The sequence below is a fragment of the Sardina pilchardus genome, chromosome 13 (assembly GCF_963854185.1).
Source record: "Sardina pilchardus chromosome 13, fSarPil1.1, whole genome shotgun sequence".
NCBI lineage: Eukaryota > Metazoa > Chordata > Actinopteri > Clupeiformes > Clupeidae > Sardina > Sardina pilchardus.
In genome coordinates, this window is record NC_085006.1 from 4,271,739 (window position 1) to 4,290,360 (window position 18,622).

The 18,622-nt window shown below is 41.3% G+C and overlaps 1 protein-coding gene across 1 annotated transcript; it reads right to left on the reverse strand.

Moving 5' to 3' along the window:
• Window positions 1–400: 400 nt before the first annotated feature.
• LOC134100024 (nitric oxide synthase, inducible-like) lies at window positions 401–18,622 on the reverse strand. The gene is made up of 26 exons (XM_062553073.1): window positions 18,617–18,622; window positions 18,426–18,539; window positions 18,189–18,337; window positions 17,916–18,078; window positions 16,986–17,077; window positions 16,545–16,686; window positions 16,243–16,382; window positions 15,210–15,384; window positions 15,005–15,106; window positions 14,660–14,854; window positions 14,076–14,158; window positions 13,369–13,513; window positions 13,168–13,272; window positions 13,019–13,068; window positions 12,668–12,842; window positions 12,056–12,176; window positions 11,809–11,887; window positions 10,693–10,883; window positions 10,289–10,455; window positions 8,899–9,109; window positions 7,316–7,403; window positions 6,751–6,869; window positions 6,451–6,599; window positions 5,961–6,155; window positions 5,667–5,745; window positions 401–951 (listed from the first exon to the last, which is right to left on the reverse strand). The coding sequence occupies exons 1-26, from the start codon at window positions 18,620–18,622 to the stop codon at window positions 401–403; spliced, it is 3,786 nt and encodes a 1,261-aa protein (XP_062409057.1).

The following is an 18,622-nucleotide window of genomic DNA, read 5'->3' on the forward strand; positions in this document are numbered from 1 at the left end:
TGTTTTATGTGTCTCTATGTGTATATGTTCACTGTGTTCTCTGCCGTCACTGTCACTCCAATATCAGATAACACACACACACACACACGCAGGCACATACTCACACACATACACACATTCACGCGCGTGCACACACACACACACACACACATACACAGGCACACACTCACACACACGCACACAAACACACACCATCATCGGCGGACACTCGGGGTCGAGTATGTCTGTCCTCCTTCTTGGTCCTTATGGGTCAAAGAGGCCAATCCTGGACCCACATACTTTGGTGCAATGTGGGCATGGATGAACCACGGTGATTGTGGGTTTTGGTGGAGCCTTCTTAGTGGAGGTGGTCTCTTTTTTTCATCTGCGCTTCTGCTCTGCAGCACTGTGGAGATTGTTGTTATACTGTGCAGCAACCATTTTGGACAGCTTTCCTCCAGGCAGCCCTGTTTCTTGCTGTAGCCTCCCAGGTCTTAAGGCATATGTGGCACTTCTTGAGGTTGTCTTTGATGTTATCTTTGTACCTTCTCTTTTGGCCTCCTGGGGCGCGTTTTTCTTGGACAAGCTGTGAGTAGAGGACTTGTTTGGGGAGGCGGGGGTCAGGCATCCGGATCACATGTCCAGTCCATCTGAGCTGGAGTTGGGCAATGATGGCGGTGATGGTAGAGACGCCAGCCTCCTCCAGGACACTGGTGTTTGTCGGTCGATCCTCCCAGGTTATCCTGAGGATTCTCCTGAGGTACCTCTGGTGGAAGGCCTCAAGTGCTTTCAGGTGCCTGTATGTGGTCCAGGCTTCTGACCCATACAGGAGAGTGGGGAGCAATACTGCTTTATAGACCAGGATTTTGATCTTTGACTGGAGATCGCGGTTCTCAAAGACCCTTTTCTTCAGTCTTGTGTATGCCCCGCTGGCACAGCTAATGCGATGGTGTACCTCTTCATCAGTGGTGGCTTTAGATGACAGAAGGCATGGGAAGTGATCCACATTTTCCAACCTGATGTTTTCAATGGAGATGTTTGGGGGAGTATTGCTGTTTGGTGATGGCTGATGGAGGATTTGAGTCTTTTTGATGTTTATGACCAGACCAAGCTGTACAGTATGCTTTCGTGAAAGCAATCAGGGTGCTCTGTAGGTCCTCTTCTGAGAGGGCTACAATTGCATTATCGTCTGCATACTGCAGCTCTGTGATGGATACAGTGGTGGTTTGACCTTTAGCCCTGAACCTGTTGATGTTCAGAAGTTCATCAGTCCTGTACATAATTTTGACTCCGGCAGCTGGTTTCCTGTAAGATGGAGAATGCCGGCAATGAAGATGGAGAACAGTGATGGCGCGATAACACATCCCTGCTTAACTCCTGTGTCAACCCGAAAGGGTTCCGTTTCGTCCCCAGAGCCTGACAGTACAGTTGCAGACATATTGTCATGCAGCAGCCGCAACACTCTGATGTATTTTCCAGGGCAGCCAATTTTTGCCAGGACCAGCCAGAGGGCCCGACGGTTGACTGAGTCAAAGGCTTTGGTAAGGTCTATGAAGGCCATGTATAGAGGTTGATTTTGTTCCCGGCACTTTTCTTGTAACTGACGGGCAGCAAAGATCATATCCGTAGTGCCTCTGTTTGGACGGAATCCGCTCTGAGACTCAGGAAGAGTGCTTTCTGACAGGGGGATGAGTCTGTTGGCCAGCACCCTAGCTAATGCCTTCCCTATGGTGGAAAGGAGGGAAATACCACGATAGTTTCCACAGTCTGCCTTATCACCCTTCTTATAGAGGGATATGATTAAGGCATCCCTCATCTGTGCAGGTATTTCCCCTTTATCCCATATTTTGAGAAGCAGGTTATGGATATGTTCAAGGAGCACAGGGCCACCTTCTTTCAGGACCTCAGCTGGGATGCCATCACGCCCAGGGGCCTTGTTGTTTTTCATTGTCCTGATAGCATCCTGTACCTCCACCAAACTGGTGGAGGTACCTGTGTGTGAGGTGTGTGTAGGTGTGTGTGTGTGTGTGTGTGTCTGTAAGGGCGTATGTGTGCATGCGTGTGGGAATGTTTGTGCATGTGTTTGTGTAATGTTTTGTGTACATGTGTGTATGTGCTGGTGCGTGTGTGTGTAGGTATGTGTCTGTGTGTGTGTGTATTTATGTGTGTGTGTGTATGTGTGTGTGTTCCTGCATGGTTGTATGTTTGTTGCACCCAGAGCAACCATTCTCTTTTAAAACATATACTGTATATTTGGAAACTAGTTGATTAAAGGTTTCTAATGGTGTCACTTCTATGTTTCTAGGACAAAAACTAGCAGAGATTCAGATGTTTGGAACAGTTTTTCAAATCCCCAGGGGGGGATTTAGACTCCATCCATACCACCATCTACAGGCCGATGGGTATACAGTCCTGAATGTACACATAAATCCATTTATTTTATAGCCCCCCATGGATGAAATTCCACAAAACTTCCAGAGGGTGTCAGGTTAATCATACACATGAAATTTGGTGCAGTTCATAGCATCTCTTCTGAAGATAGGGGCAATTAAAGCAATATTACATTGCATTTTCAATTTTGACCATGGGGGTGCAAATCACAAATGACTGATTATAAGCTAAGTTGATGCGAGCTCTTGAGATCAACATACCATAAACATTTTGTCATCCTCGGTGCCACGGTTCAGGTACTTATGTAGGAAATTTTTTTGGGCTTCGGGCGGGGGCAGCGCGGGGGTGGAGTGACCCCCAGGGACTTCCTTAGAAGTCTACTTGGGCTACATGCCCACCAAGTTTCATGTGCCCCGGTGTTACGGTGTCCCGGGAATCGTTGACCAAAAATTCACGAACTGATAAGCTACTGTAGCTTCAGGCAGTCCAACTGAGCAAAGGGCACCGACAACGGTAGCCAGTCCTGCCCCTATGCCAATTCTTAACTGAGAAACCGTCCACAATAACATCAACAAATCGTAAATTCTTGGGTGTGTTTGAATTCCGCTCCTTGTGGCATCCCTTTGTACATTCCCCAGTGGGGAGTAGTTAATTTCTCTGAATAACACCTTCAAGTTACATAACCTTATGATTCCCTTGTTCATTTCTGCACGGGATTTGAATGAGTAGCCTACCTTGGGCACAGATATTGGAAAAAACACTCATATTATTTTGTCCTATTGATTATAATGGTTAATTGAAAACTTTGGATAAGATTAAGCTAAATTACTAAATGTAAATTCTTAAATTATCCTTCATTCTGACTTCACAAATTCGGACTATGAATGTAGATCCTGTACTATTTGATGTTGCAGGGGCCAAATTGTATACATTTGGTATTTTTAATCATTTTTGATTAAAAATACCAAATGTATACAATTTGATATTATATATTTAATATTATCATATTTAAGTTTATGAGTGTGTGAAGATGAAGAATGATATTCATTTCATGACAGCCATTTTTCAAAAATGGCTGCCATGGCCCTCATGGCCCAAATCCAAGGTGCCTATGATTCCAAATCTGATCAGACCCCCCCTATTTGAATTTTTATATCACATTTAATTTTATGTTTGTACTTAACTGCCCCACTACCTGGTTTTGTAGAGACCCTGAGCAAGCTACTGACAAGGTTTGGTGTTGTTTTGAACAATTGCTGGTTAAAAACTGCTATTTGGGAAGCGTCTGTCAATGGGTTTTCACATTTTTCTTTTTTTTCAATTATGAATCTACACACCTCAAACACACCTTGACTCTTATAAACAAACCAAAAAAACCCTGAAAGTCAATTCTTTGTCATACTAAGTGATGACACCATTTTTAGGCTGTTCTCTATAGACCCCTTTATGGTTCACGTCACAAAAAAGGTGTGCGCATGTCGGCGTCAGAAAACGTTCCATCCCATTGAAGTGTGTGTGTGTGTGTGTGTGTGTGTGTGTGTGTGTGTGTGAATTGACTGAAACATCAAGAAAAATGCCTTCACTATTTCTTTGTGTGTATACACACTGGGCTTATCAAACAGATAGCATTATATGTCGTGCTAATGAATCTCTGGCCACTTGCTATCATCTACCAGGATCAGGCAAACAAGCAGCATAGCTAATACTAATTCATTAGGGTACGGTTTGCGGTCCTTGGGTGACAATTAGCAGCTCCATTTTTCTGACCCCATGCTGCGCTCGCTCTAAATCTAAACTCTGGATGTTTACAAATACAAAGGGGTCTATTCAGTTCACCATGCTGCCTTGATTTCAAACTTGCACCCATGGGTGTGACAGAAGTGTAAGTGGGAGAAGTGCATAACTGAAGTATGTAAAAAAAAAAAGCTTACGCCCCATTTATGCACGAATGGGAGACTTTCCCCCATAGTCTGTATCTCAGTTAGGCTAAAGCATGTGAAGACTTTCTGAAAAGTATTCAAAATGTCAATCTCAATCTCAGTAGGCCTGTAAGACTACACTAAATAAATAATGAGTTAATAAATGAATAATTGAATCATGAGGATTTGAATGGAGCATATATATCTTTATTAAATATAAAGTCCTCTGTTTTGATTTGAAATTTATACAGCATTTTGTCCAAAGTAGCGATGCACAGATTCAGGAAAAATGTATTTTGGCACATGCAGCTTTACATGTCTTGTGTTCCATTAGGAGACCAGTGTTGAGGAACATGTACACATTCATTCAATTATCAGTTTTACAGACACATTATCATGTATCCTGAGTGCATGCACTGTGAGAAGCATATTTCACACTGCAGTCAAACCGGGCATTCAGAAAAGCATGAGGGCATCCCAGCATAATATAACATTGACTACAGTAAGTCTCTGACTGTAGGCTGAAAGTGTACATAGGAAACTGATACATGTCTTGCTTTGAGGGCATTCACACGTCTAGATGACTGTGTTTGACTCTTTGAGGAATAACTAGCATCAGTTTAGGCCTATTTTTATTTCTCTTCATTGTGTTAATGTTCAATAGACAAACAAGATACTCAAAGACTAACATTAACCATAATATTTATTAAATATAGTATTCAAAGTATGAAAATATACATTTATATCGCATAGGTTGCATAAAGATTTTCTTATGAAAAAAGAAAAATATAATGTGACACATTATACTCTGATATGGGGTGGTGGCAACAGCATAGTAAGTGTGGAATTGGTGTAGGGATAGATTAATGTCATGATATTTATAACAGTAGTGATGTATAGGTGTGCAGGAAAGTGTAGGAAAGTTACAGTATATGTGGGTTTGTATAGGTAGTTGTGGATAGGATTAAAGAGAAGTCTTGGAGACTGGACAGAAGTGTTTGTGAGAGGTGGTTCCCAAAGCAGGAAAATGCTATGCATGTGATTAGAAGTCCTTAAAGTCTAAAACACAAACTTAACTTACATCATCGATATCAAAACAATTGTGCCACACTGAAATTCTTATCATGTATTTTTCATTGGCTATGGCTCCTGACTGATGCATGAGATAGATAGATAGATAGATAGATAGATAGATGGATAGATAGGCAGATAGATAGCCCACAGAACATCTATGATTTTTGTAAATAACTATTATTGTATTGTATTTGAGTTGCATCTGTCTATAACACCACTACAAATGGCACTAGGAAACCCTTACTGTTATATGATATTCACCTGGTTTAACAACTACCGCATATTTAGCCTACAGGTATGTACTTTTTTGTTGCCCCCCCAAAGATGGCATCCTGGTAACCCCTCTGTTCCCAAAGATGTCTTCATGGTACCGCTTCTCACTCTGCAGATAGACAGAAGAGAACACTGTGAGTAATCTTTCATCAATTTGAAACATCTTTTAAAATGAAATTGTGCCTCCCCAAAATGTCCAAATTATTACAGTACTTTCATTCATCACATATTCCAATATATTTGATACAAGTTAAATCAATAGCATTATGAATATAACTCTGTCATTAACTATTACTAAGTCTGAATGTGAGGAAAGCTGTTCACCTTGATTTGGGACAGGTGTTGGGAGGCCTGAAGAGCACTGATGCCAAGCCTGTGCTCTAGGATGCCTTCTATGGTGTGAGCCACATCCGTGGACATGTTAAAGCTTCCACAGATATAGATGTGTCCTGCCTGCTGGTGAAGAACCTGTACCACCTCCTCAGCCAAAGTGTCCCTCAGGATATCCTGGACATACGTCTAGATGGAGCAGGCCATAGTTTTAAACATAATCCATCCTCTACGGTGGATGAACGTTCTCACGTTGACTGGCAGAACAAGGTGTTGGGTTTCCTACCCTTGTTCATATTTACAAACGAAAATATTGTATGCATGCATGATTTTAACGTAGATGAAATAAATAACAAATGGATTCCACCAACATACTTCCCAAAAACTCAGCAAGGCTAGAACAAATTCAGTTGAAGCAATTTACCAGCATATTGGACACTACATCTTCAACAGGAGTAAGCCAACATTAGCAGGGAGAACTCACCTTGTCCTGACCAGGCACACGTGAGTATGCCGTCCTAACGGTTCCGAACACTCCCTTGCGTTTCATCTCCAGCACTTCCTCTTTGTACAGGTGGTCTGTGTCTGCATTCTGACAGCCAAACACCAACGTCATGGGCACACCTGCCAAGCCTGGGCAGAACACAGGTCTCTTACAAGTGTCCCATCTGAGAATTCCATCAAAGCCTCTCAGTCTCCACCATCTAATGGGGACTTTCCACTAAGTATTTCAATCTGATTGTTGGCTTTGAATTCTTCTTCACAATGTGCTGTATTAGAGTACCTGTCTTTTCCTGATCGTATGTTCGCTGTTGCCAGAAGCTTCGGAGAGGGGAAATGCCACTCCCTACGCCAACTAAGATGACAGGTACAGTGGGGTCTGTGAGGCGAAAGCCTTCGGAACTACAAACAACAGATGGTGAGTTATCACAGTGCAGGAATATGAAGTGACATTAAAATGACAAGTTCTGCAGTTTTTTTTTTAAAATTCAAACTTATGTAGGCTATATCAGTTGGCGAGCAAAAATGACAGGAATTACAAGAATCACACAAATTCATTATTAAGCACAGAGACTACAGATCTGATTTCTTTTAATAATAACAATAAAAATTATATATATATATATATATACAGTATATATGAGAAAATGCTGACAGAGACAGCTATGGCCACATTTATAATTCATTTCATCATTAGCATCCAGCTGCCACACTGTATACTGACTAGATTAGTGTAATCTTACAAAGCAACAAGCTAATTTACATGTGTGGCCAACTTGTCGACTAATTGAGCCTACTGAGAAATGCTGGTCTGTCACAAACAGAATAAGGCCTCACAAGCTTTATACCTGTGAAGGAAGCAAGGCACCAAGTCTCCCTCTTTGATTGTGTTCAGCCAAGTGCTACACACACCATGATGGAGTGGGCCATGTCCATCTTTGAAGAACAAAAATATAGTTTAAATAAAGCCGCAAGCGGCAATGAAGGGCCCAACCACCTGTGGTCCGCGTCCTGTGACATTTCGGAATCTAACAAAGCACTGACATGTGATGTGTTTGTCAAATGCACATATCTTATGTGTGTGCTATTTGTTTTAGCTTGTTTTCTACACTGGAAGTGCTTGCTCACTTCTTCTGATGTTTTACATTGTTTACTCATTTTGGCAGTCACTGGGTGGCACTACACCACAAACATGTAGGGTACAATGGTACGCTTCTAAGTTATTAGTCATTATCAGCTCCGTCCAGGAAGTTATGTTTTCATCGGGTTTGTTTGTTTGTCTGCTAGCAACATAACTTGACCCAAAGAAGAAACCATTACATTTTGGGAGTGATCTGGATCACTATCTGGATCCAGGAGGCGGGGTTTGTTTGTCTGTTTGTCTGTTAGCAATATAACTCAAAAGGTCATGGATGGATTTCGATGAAGTTTTCAGGGAAAGTCTGCAATGACCCAAGGAAGAAACCATTACATTTTGGGAGAGATCCAGATAGCAGTTTGGGCATGTGGATATCATCAGATTTATATTAGCTAATATTTTGTTAATAAATTCCAAAAACTATTCTGACTACGCCAGACAAGCATAATGGGTGTTTAGATGTCATATACACCTAATCTGAATATGAATATAATCACCATGATTTATACAATTTCAGGTCAAGCAGTCAAAGCATAGAACATTTCTGGCACATTCCCTAATTGGTTACACATATGAATTACACATGTGAATATCATCACAATCATGATATCCAATATTTGTAAAGTTTCAGATCAATCAGTTAGGGCATTGCCCATTTCTGGCACATTTACTGCTTGGCCAGGTGGTGGCGCTATGCCTGGCAAGCCCATTGGGTGTCTGGATAAGATCATAATCATAAAAGTTTCAGGCTATTCATTCAAAGCAGAAAACTTCTGGCACATTTCCAGCTTGGCCAGATGGTGGCGCTATGCTAGACGTGTGAATTATATATCTGCCAACTGTGGAGCTATTTTTGGTATGGGTGAGTATGAAAAGCAGCACACAAATGCAGCTTTAGACCCCTGCACATAGGCTTCTAGCATGTCTCTATGGATATCCGATGGGATCATGGTCACTTAGACCTTTGTGTGTCCTATTAGCAGTTTATTCCCTATGGATTAAGCCTTCCTAGACTAAAAGAGAATGTCAGTGATGCTTTATGCATTGGAAAGAAGCATGTAATTCCAGGAGTTGAAACAACTGCAGTATAACAAGTTCTTACACTTGCAGTACAATGTTCATTGAATATTGGTTGTAGTTGAGAATGACTGTCAAAACAAATGATTGCCAAAAACCTTCAAAACAGCTAATTCCGGACTTGAATAAGCCCTTATGACAGGGTACTGGTGTATTTTACAAGATAAACATCAGCGGCTGTTGTGGAATAACTTTATAAAATGTTGCTGTTGTTACCTTGGGAGTGGTAGTTCACCACTGTCACCGTGAGGTGCAGCTCACCAGGACAGAGCTCTGGGGAGGAGCTAACAGAGTAGAGGCGTGGCTTTAGCAGAGGTAGCTGACTGAGGAGGAAGGTCACCGTGAGCTCCACAGATGGGAATTGTTGCAAAACCTCTAGAAAAGTAGGCCTGAAGAAGTTTGTCCACTTCATATACTCCTGGGAGTCCTGTGGAGCATAGCATGGTTTGAGATGTGTAGTTCACCACAACTTGAGGGCATGCTGTGCTGTGTCACATTTGATAGGCTGACACTGGCAGCGCAGTGCGGTTTATTTATATTTTACACTCAATAAAGGGATTTTCCACTTTCATTTAACCTTGCACCCAGGAGTGTGGCAATTAATGTCATAAGGTGTGGTCTGGCATATGATCTAAAAATCACTATCTTACACCCTCTAAAAATCATTACGCCACTGACCAAGAAAAGGCTGGTCTAGTGAAATGCGCCTATAATGTAGGCTGGGTGAACCCTGCCTGACCTGCTGGCGAATTTGGATTTCGCTCGGCAGCTCAGGCTGGAAACCTGCACATCTATCTCCTCAGTTCCCTGCCAGAACCTTTGGCTCCAATCACAAACTAGCTTATCCAAAAGATTCATGATTTGAACGATGCCAATAGAGCTCGACAGTCCCGCTCCTCCTCCAAAAGAGGACGCCTCTCGTGCAGTAGAAATACTAATGTTCGATCTTAAAAGATTGAGCTTACAGTAGTATGGTGATAGCCAGACTACATACTGTATAATGCACAGTTAGCACGAGATGTAAGGAAATATCCTTAGAATTTGTATTCAGTCATTCGAACATATGGGGATACAGTAAGTGCTGTTTTTTTTTTTCAGTTTATGTTTAGATGATAACCCCTTGTCAGTCAATATGTTTTGTCGTTGACAATGAGTCCAAGGTGAAGTTAGTTTCACTTTGCCTATAGTTCAAATAATAGGCAAGTGCAGATGCATGTGCATGGGTTTAGTACAGATTTTAGTAAAGCAAGGTTTAGTGGAATCCCTCTGTTCCATACACAGACATTTCACATGCAAACAGATTCCTTTAAATGCACTGCTGACTGTCAAAATACAGTTGCGCTGTTTACTGTTAAAGGGAATAACAGATGTCACTCTCATTGGTTTAAAGGATGTTACACCCAAAACACACCCATGACTGATTAAGAAACTAAGGAACAACCCTTTTGATCACAATATAATGCTGAATGTGGACTGGACACGCCCTTAAACTTTACACCTCTGACAATCCGTTTCCGATCACCAAAATAGGGCCCCAACCGTCTACATCCCAGAAAATATCATTCTATTAGCCAGGCCTTGAATTAGATGCAGCATTGCACATTACCGTAGCTAGCATTAGCAGGTGCCGCTTTTGATCCTCTTGTGTGGCCATCTGTGAGAGTTTAGAGAGGAGGCTCTGGGAGGGAGGACTGGAGATGTCCAGCAGGTAGGTGAGGGCCTGTGCCAGAGGGCATGCTGGGATGCGCTCATCTCTCTCCCAGCACGTGGCCCCTTCAGGTGAAATGGTGATACAGTAACATAGTCATTATACATTTGCCATTGCAAAAATGGTTTCATTGGAGGGAAACTCCGAGGTTGTTCAATTGCCCAGAATTGTAAGATGTCACAGTTTCAGCACTACATGATATCAATAGCTGGGTTTCCTTCCAACTTTTAAATGCAGATTTTGACCAATAGGAAATCCTGAATGAGTGAGATGTATAGCACATGTGAGAGGCATGAACCCACCTGAGCCAGCGGTGTAGAGAGACTCGAGACGCACGCTCTGGTTGATAGCGGGGGCATCAGGGAGGTGGTTTAGAACACCACTCACAAGTTCCGGAGGGTTCCCTGGGAAAACTCCCACATGATCACCTGGGGCATATCGTAAGGGCTCTGCTTCACTGACGTGCTCAAGTTCCACCAGGATTGTAGAGCGACTGGAAAGCAAATGCAAAGAGATCAGAAACAGCCTAGTCAGGACATTTGACAGCCACGTTTAAAAGCTATATTGGGGCGTGACTCAACAGACTGTAATATGAAATAATATTACTCGACAGTTTCAGGCTAGGTACTAGGGCAGTGTCCGTTCAAACATGCTATTCCTGTAGAAAACTTGTAGCCCATAATTCCAGTTATAAGCATTCAATAATGATATAATAAATACAATGAGCAGAATTTAAGCATGGCTGCATGTGACATTTCAACATAATTCCAGTTATAAGCATTCAACCAAACGTTAATTTTCTCATACAGTATTTGAAAAAATGCCCAGGTTTGTTCACTGGACGCCACGGATGTCTATCAAATGTGTCTGTGCATAGCTCATCATCGTCTTGCTTTCCCCCCTGTTCTGTGATTGGTCCCCTTTCTCAGGCAAAAATTAGGGCGGTAGTTTCCAGGCTGCCTTAACAGGATGAATCAAATCGCGTGCAAGGCAGCATGGGAACACCCAGGCTACATAATCATATAATACAATATGAAATTTGCAACAATGTGACTCAAAAACAGAGCCTTTAAGTAACATCACACTTAGCTGTAGCTGATCATGCTTCCATGTGTCATTTTGAAACGTTCCTAATGTCTAGTAGTCTAAAGACTGCCCAAAGTAGTCTGGGCTATTCAAAGTGTCAGTTTATTGCACATCATGTAAAAGTAAAAGCCAATGTGTGCTTCTTTTACCAATATATTTAATAATATATTTTGCATTTCTTATCCAAACGACGTCAAACTTGGCACTGCACTTACTCGTGCCCGACAATGGTTCGACAGATATGCACCACACACTCGCAAACACACAAACACACAGACATTCCTGAAATGTATAGATATATGAAATAAAATAATACATTAAAATGTGCCCACCTGGACTGAGGGCTTTGTAAGTGTACCTTCCTCTTCAGTTTCATGGAGATTAGGGCTTTAGAGTGAGTCTCTGACAATGCTGCGGTGGACATTTTTTAAAAGTTCAGTGAATTGTCCAGTGAATAATCTGATTGCCCAATGACAAAAAGAGACTACTGCATGCCGCACAATCATGGACAAATGTAGAAAACTTAATGAAAAAATATGAACGTAAATGGCACTTTGTGTGTCTGGGTGATGTCTGTACCTCTAATGCGGTCTAGTGGGCAGTTGTCATTCTGCACTCTGTATTTGTGAGGCTCCCAGATGTCAGATGATGGCTTGAGGACAGAGAGCTGCCCATGAATTCTGAACTCCTTGCAGGCTTCCTTAAACCATTAGTGCACAGATACCATTAAGAGCCATAATGTTGAGCCCCTCTCTCTCTCTCTCTCTCTCTCTCTCTCTCTCTCTCTCTCTGAAATGTAATCATATTTGTATTGTGCATACAGCTCTACACACCCATTGCTCTCTGTGAAATATCTCATAAACTGTGTATATAATAAACAGCAGACCTTACAGAATATGAGGATATAAAACATGTCTCTACAATAAGCTGTTCCCAGGTAAAGTTGTTAAATGGCACATTTAAACACATTTCTGCACATAGATGGCCAATATTGCATCATTTCATGAACCTTGTCCTGTCTTTGCACCACCTGTCTATATATCATATTGCACTTTTCAGCTTTTTTGCACTTCTGGTTAGATGCAAACTGCATTTCGTTATCTTTATACTCATACTCTGCTCAATGACAATAAAGTTGAATCTAATCTAATCTAAACTAATGAAGATTAGTTTTTACATTATTCCACTAACCTGAAAAGCAGCCTGTGCCCAAGCATTGAATGAGTCTTCTTGGCCACTCATCTCGTCTCCCTCCCCAACTGGAAGCATACGCCTGGCCCCCAGCTGTGCCAGTTTGGTGTCCATGGTGTGGGCGAAGGCACAGAACTGTGGGTACATACGGGAGCCCAGGCCAAATACACAGTACCTGTGTGTGCGCGTGCGTGCGTGCATTTGTGTGTGTGTGTGTGTGTGTGTGTGTGTGTGTGTGACACAGAGAGAGAGAGAGAGAGAGAGAGAGAACTTACATTGATGTCGAGTTGTCATTTAACTGTTTAGATTTACTATAATATAACATTCTATTAAATACAGTCAAAAGAATACCTGAATTTGTTTCTGAGTGATTTTAAAGTGAGGAGCCCCTTTTTGAAACTCTATGGAATAATAGCATGGGATTAGGGTATAGTCAGTGTGATATTGCAAAGTAATATCTTGAGCACCTCCAGAGCAACCAGAGAGTCCCTCCTTTATACCTCTCCATTGCCTGGGCAGTCTCCATTTCCAAAGGTGCTGGTCACCACAATAAGCAGACACTCAGTTTCAAGGTCATCAAGGACATAATCTTCCATGCAAAGGACCTGGGGAAAAAATCATGAGGGCAGTTTAAAATGGATTTAAATGGAGGAGCCTTGTATGACATACAGTATGTGCTGTCTTGAAATGGTCCTTCCTACCCTGGGGTTGAATGCTGAGTTGAGCATGGAGTTGAGTTTTTTGGCTAGAGTGAGGGATTTCCCTGTTTCTGTGGCGTACAGCACAGTGCAGCGCACACGCATAGCCATCACAGGACGCATCAGAGACACAGTGAAGAGCACAGCTCTACAGAAGAGTGAAAGAAAAAAGGAAAGAAAAAGAAAATCCAGAAAATCTCATTTAAAAATATATATATTATTTTGAATTTCATTGCGTGAAATACATTTTTGATCCCCTACCAACTATAAAGAATTCTGGCTCCCACAGATTAGCCCTATCCCTTTAAGAATGTGTTTCTCACTTAACTCCCAATCACAATTTGTTGCCTGTACAAAAGACACCTGTCTAGAATCAATCAGACTCCAACCTTGTCATGGGCATTGTTTAATGTGATTGTCTGTATTTTCTTTTGAAAATCCTGTCTCACACTATGAAAATAAACCTACCATTAAAATGATGGACTGTTTCTTTGGCCAAATGTACAAAATCAGTGAGGGATCAAATAATTATTTCCTCTACTGTATATATTATGACTGAAAATAATGTAGGCGTAATATCCTACAAATATCACCAAATGCACTGAATGCAAATGGATTTTATTAAGATGTCATAAGCTACTGCCTTTTAGGCAACATTGTATCTCAAAATATAAGACAAAACAAACCAAGCAAACTATTAATGTCAGAACCTGGCAGCTGCCCTGAAATGGATTTCTCTTTTCTTCGGCTTTTTCTTATCATCTCTCCATACGTGTGTTTCCCAGGGCTCAGGCTTTGAACAACAGAAACAAAAACAGAAGTTCATTTGTCTTTACTAACTTTTAAAAGACAGGACATCACAGTGAAGACATCAAGCCCCATCAATACGTTTATTTAATGTTAATCTGTTTGTGTTTTGTTTCTGTTTTGTATTTGTCTTGTGATATTAACCATGTTTTATGTGAAATGTAATTATGTATTGTCTGTGTGTTCTCTTATGTTTTGTATGTCATTTCATGTCATGTCCGATTGTCATCTGTGTATTTCAATATTGTATTTGTCACCTTGATGATAGACCCCAGGAAGAATACAAAAGCTAATGTGGATCTAAAAAAAACCACAACGCGAAGTCTGAGCTGAAGGGGGGCAGCGTTTTTTTCATGATGCGCGCAACACGGAAGGGAGGGGTGAACTAACTCGGTCTGTTTGGGATCTCGCATCAAACACCCAACAGAAGTGGCGTCACCTACGATCACTGATAGTCTCATTCAATCTGATCCCCAATGTTCCCTACCTGGTAGTAGTAGAAGGGGGAGAGGATGTAGCTGCTCATTTCCTGGTGGAACAAAGGTGTGAGAGAACCTGCTGTGGGTGGAACCAGCCAGATCCAGTCTGCTGGACAACCTCCACGGAGACGCCGCTCATTCTCCATGTGCTTCATGAAGGATTCTGAGGCCGAGTGATGGTCCACGATGGTTACTTTAGATTTCTTTGGCAACAGAGAAGTAGACTCATTCAGAACAGTGAAAGATCCCCAGTGAATATGCTACATGCACACTTTTAAACTTCATTAGAGTTATGCAAGGGAATAACACCACATTACAGTGAAATGTGTTATGTAATAATCATGAGACCCAACCTGGAAGCTGTACATGACAGCTACATTAACAGCCAGAAGAGCCTGGTCTTTCCAAAGGGAGGACAATGTCTTTGTCTCTAATCCCATTTTACGACCAACTTGCTGCAATGCAAAATACAGAACATTTTTGAAATTCAAGAAAATGCTCACAAAGATGGACATTATTTACACCCTTGTTAATCTCTGCTGTAAATTCATATCATACCTCCAGCACATTGTATCGCTGGGTGTCACAGAAATCCCTAACGCCGATCTCTGTGCCCATAAACCAGCCATTGAAGGGGCAAGCTGTGAACTGAAGTCCTCCGATCTCTAGCAACATGTTGGACACTGCGGGTAGGGCATACCACCTGAGCTGCAGGTCCTTGAACCAGTCAAACCTGTGAAAGTCAATGCCTCATGAGGACAGTGTGAGTCTTCCAAACACTAAGTTTCTGTTCCTGTTTCTGTGACAGGAATGTGAAACATGACTCACCATGAGTTACACCAAATTCAAAACGGCTGATTAATAAAAGGATTCATTCATATTTGTAATTCAAAAGAGCAGTTAAAGCTAATATTTTAGTTTTCAGCTTTTTTTAGCAACCATTTTCCTAGCCTGGCCCTGCACACCTAGATCTTCTTTCAGGGAGATCTAGTCTGGAACATTATAGTTCATTTCCCTCAGACAATACAAATTTAGCATACAGAAGCAGCAACACCTGCGAACGTCATAAAATGCAGTTGGAAAATGCAGGAATTTATTTACAGCTAAGGTAGACCCATATGCATTGTTTCCTGACTGTTTATTGCACAACAATGGCATCTACAGGTTGTCCAGGTGAATTTACGTGTGCAAATTATTATTATTATTATTATTATTATTATTGTTATTTGTTTGTGGATCGCTGTGGATCGTTGTGGATCGCTGTGGATTACCCTAGAAATCCAGAGTTCTCGCGATAACACAATTTGAATTTACTACCAGGCTATTATGCCAAAAAAATTTCTCAATGTCTCAAAATTATGTCATCCACAAATCCATAAATGGGATCCAGAAATACAGAATCCAACACCTCCCACAAACAATGTCATACTGTACACAGAAAAGGGTTATCTGATGCATAGCAAGAGCTCAAACTAGGCACCACAACTTAAATTTGCCAGGTTTTATCAATGGAATGATTAGCCTCCTAAAACCATGTCATCAACATCAACATAAAGACATGACAACCATAAGGAGACACAGTGTAACCTACTGAGGGTGCTCCATGGGAACCTCCAAAATTAACTCGGGAGGAATCTCAAAGATCTCCGGGTCTTCGCCGTTGGCCTGCAAGACCAGTGGCAGCACGTCAAAGGTACCATATTTTGGAGTCCACCCAAGACGAATACAGATCTGTAAATATCAAACACTTGCTTACTTATTTGATTACTGAAGACAAGAGTAAGCTTTTTTTGCCTGACAAAGTGAGGCAAAACATCAGTTCAGTGCATACACTGACACTAGCACATCTAAATCCCTACATCTCTAAAATAGTGCATTTCTGTGCACATTCACCTCTGTAAAGTCCAGACTGGCAGGGTCTCCTCGTATGGTTCCATCAGGCATCTGATACCCAGCATATTTTATAAGCTGCGTATTCCACACACGAAAGTCATGCTTCCCATCAGTTCTCTGAGGGAAAATTGTGATTGCAGACCTACAATGACAACATGCAACATATTGTTAGCTGTCAAGACAAATATCTCTAAACACATTGTAACTCTTAACCCTAAAAATATAACGTCTTAAACTGTTAATCTAATAAATTAGTGCCGGTCATGGCTTCAGTGCACATCAATAGTTTCAGTAGGCTACATTTTACTTTTTCATGTATGTCATTTATCACCATGTCTTCAGATGTTCAAAAACAATTAAATAGATTATGGCAAGGCCCCAGTGATGATCACTTTACAAATGTCACAGGTTAAAGAAACAATTACAAGTGATGTAGGCTACCTCACATTGCCTCCATTTGAGGCATAGCGAAGATGTTCACAAAGGTAATGAAACATGTCCTTAGTGGTACTGCATCTTCGGCCATCAAACACCTGCAAAGTTACAATGATTTATTATTAACAATAATAACAATAATAATCATAATATACATTTATGCAATACATAAAATAAATGTTATTTATAAAGCGCCCTTCAAGACGTAGTGGAGTGGCAGTCGGGAGAGTCGGGAATCGGGAGGATTCCCGGTGGGCCGATGGCGTTTTGGGCCCGGGCTGATTAGGCCACTGTGATGTGATTTCAAAAAGCGCATGCTATTGCTGTTTGAATATTTTCTTTTGCTGTGCTCTCCATAAGCCTACACTGCGTGACTGCAGCGCTTCACGTTTCACTCCGAGCGCCCCTTGATCCCCACAGCCACTGACTACGATAACCTGACATGCAAGCTACCGGGCCAAAGCTCAGTAGTACATTCAACCACATTGCGAAAAGATTCGGAAATGTATCAGGGTCCTCTCTCTTGCGTCAGGCCATTGTTTGGTTCGTTTTGTTTTGTTTTCTTGAAATGACGCGATAATTTCTTATAATAACGAGACATATCTTAGAAACGTGAAAATATATCTTGAAATAGCATGACATGTTCACGTCATAACGCGAAAATATATTGTCTCGAAATAACGTGATCATTTCATGTAGCCTAGCACAATAATTAATAATGTGATAAATATCTTGTTAAACATGAGACATTGTTGTAAGACATTGTTAGCCTACAACAAGGAACTTGTCGCGTAGGCCTATAATTACGTGATTACTGAGCCTTTTTATTATTATTATTATTATTATTATTATTATTATTATTATTATTTTAATGTCAGTAATACGCTTCCATAGGCCTACAAAACAATTCACAAAACACAAACAATAACCACCCACCTGTAAGTTGGACCACTGAATCCTGCCAATGCATCGTGGTGCGTTTCTCCACGCCTGTTTAGCACCAAAAGCCAGTTCCTCTGAGGTCAGCTGGTATGTCCCAGTAGCATCAATTTCTATACTAACTTGCTCTAGTCGGGCCAGGTAATCTTCTATTCTGGAGCTATGGACCACAATGAAATTTTTTATTTTTAATGTTAACTCAAGTTATATGTTAACTCAAGTAAGTATAATCGGCAAGTCTTTGTGTTTGTTCAAATATAAAACACGCACGTTTTAAATGGTTTATAAAACTGGTTGATGAAGTCAAGAGCCTGAACCAGACGGTCACTGGCATTTGGGGTATTGCCAAGAGGAGAGCTCATCAGGGATTTTGGAAACATGATGGATCCATTACAGACTGCTGACCGGCAAGACAGATTCTGAAACACAGCAAAGCTGTTGAATATTTATGCATCAACAACGTTGGCGGAATATTGTACAATTCGGGAATTAGGCAATGCCATGTACCTTAACAGCCTTATGATGCAGAGTGTCTTGAAAAGTATCACCGTCGCTTACATTACGCAGGCTAACAGAGGTAGGCCTAAATGGACACTTGTTGACGTCTCTTGGCTGCAGACACTAGAAGAAAGGACAAAACTGTGACACAAAAGTCACAATCATGATGAAGACAGAGGTGGTCAAATAACTCGTCTTACCTTCAT

Bases quoted from the DNA above. Each gene is read 5' to 3' on its own strand.
- LOC134100024 (XM_062553073.1), bottom strand. The intron at 7,404-8,898 runs GTAACAACAGCA...TGTTCTTCAAAG, and splicing joins GGTGAACTACCACTCCCAAG to ATGGACATGGCCCACTCCAT. The intron at 952-5,666 runs GTACATACCTGT...TGTCATCTAAAG, and splicing joins TTTGGGGGGGCAACAAAAAA to CCACCACTGATGAAGAGGTA.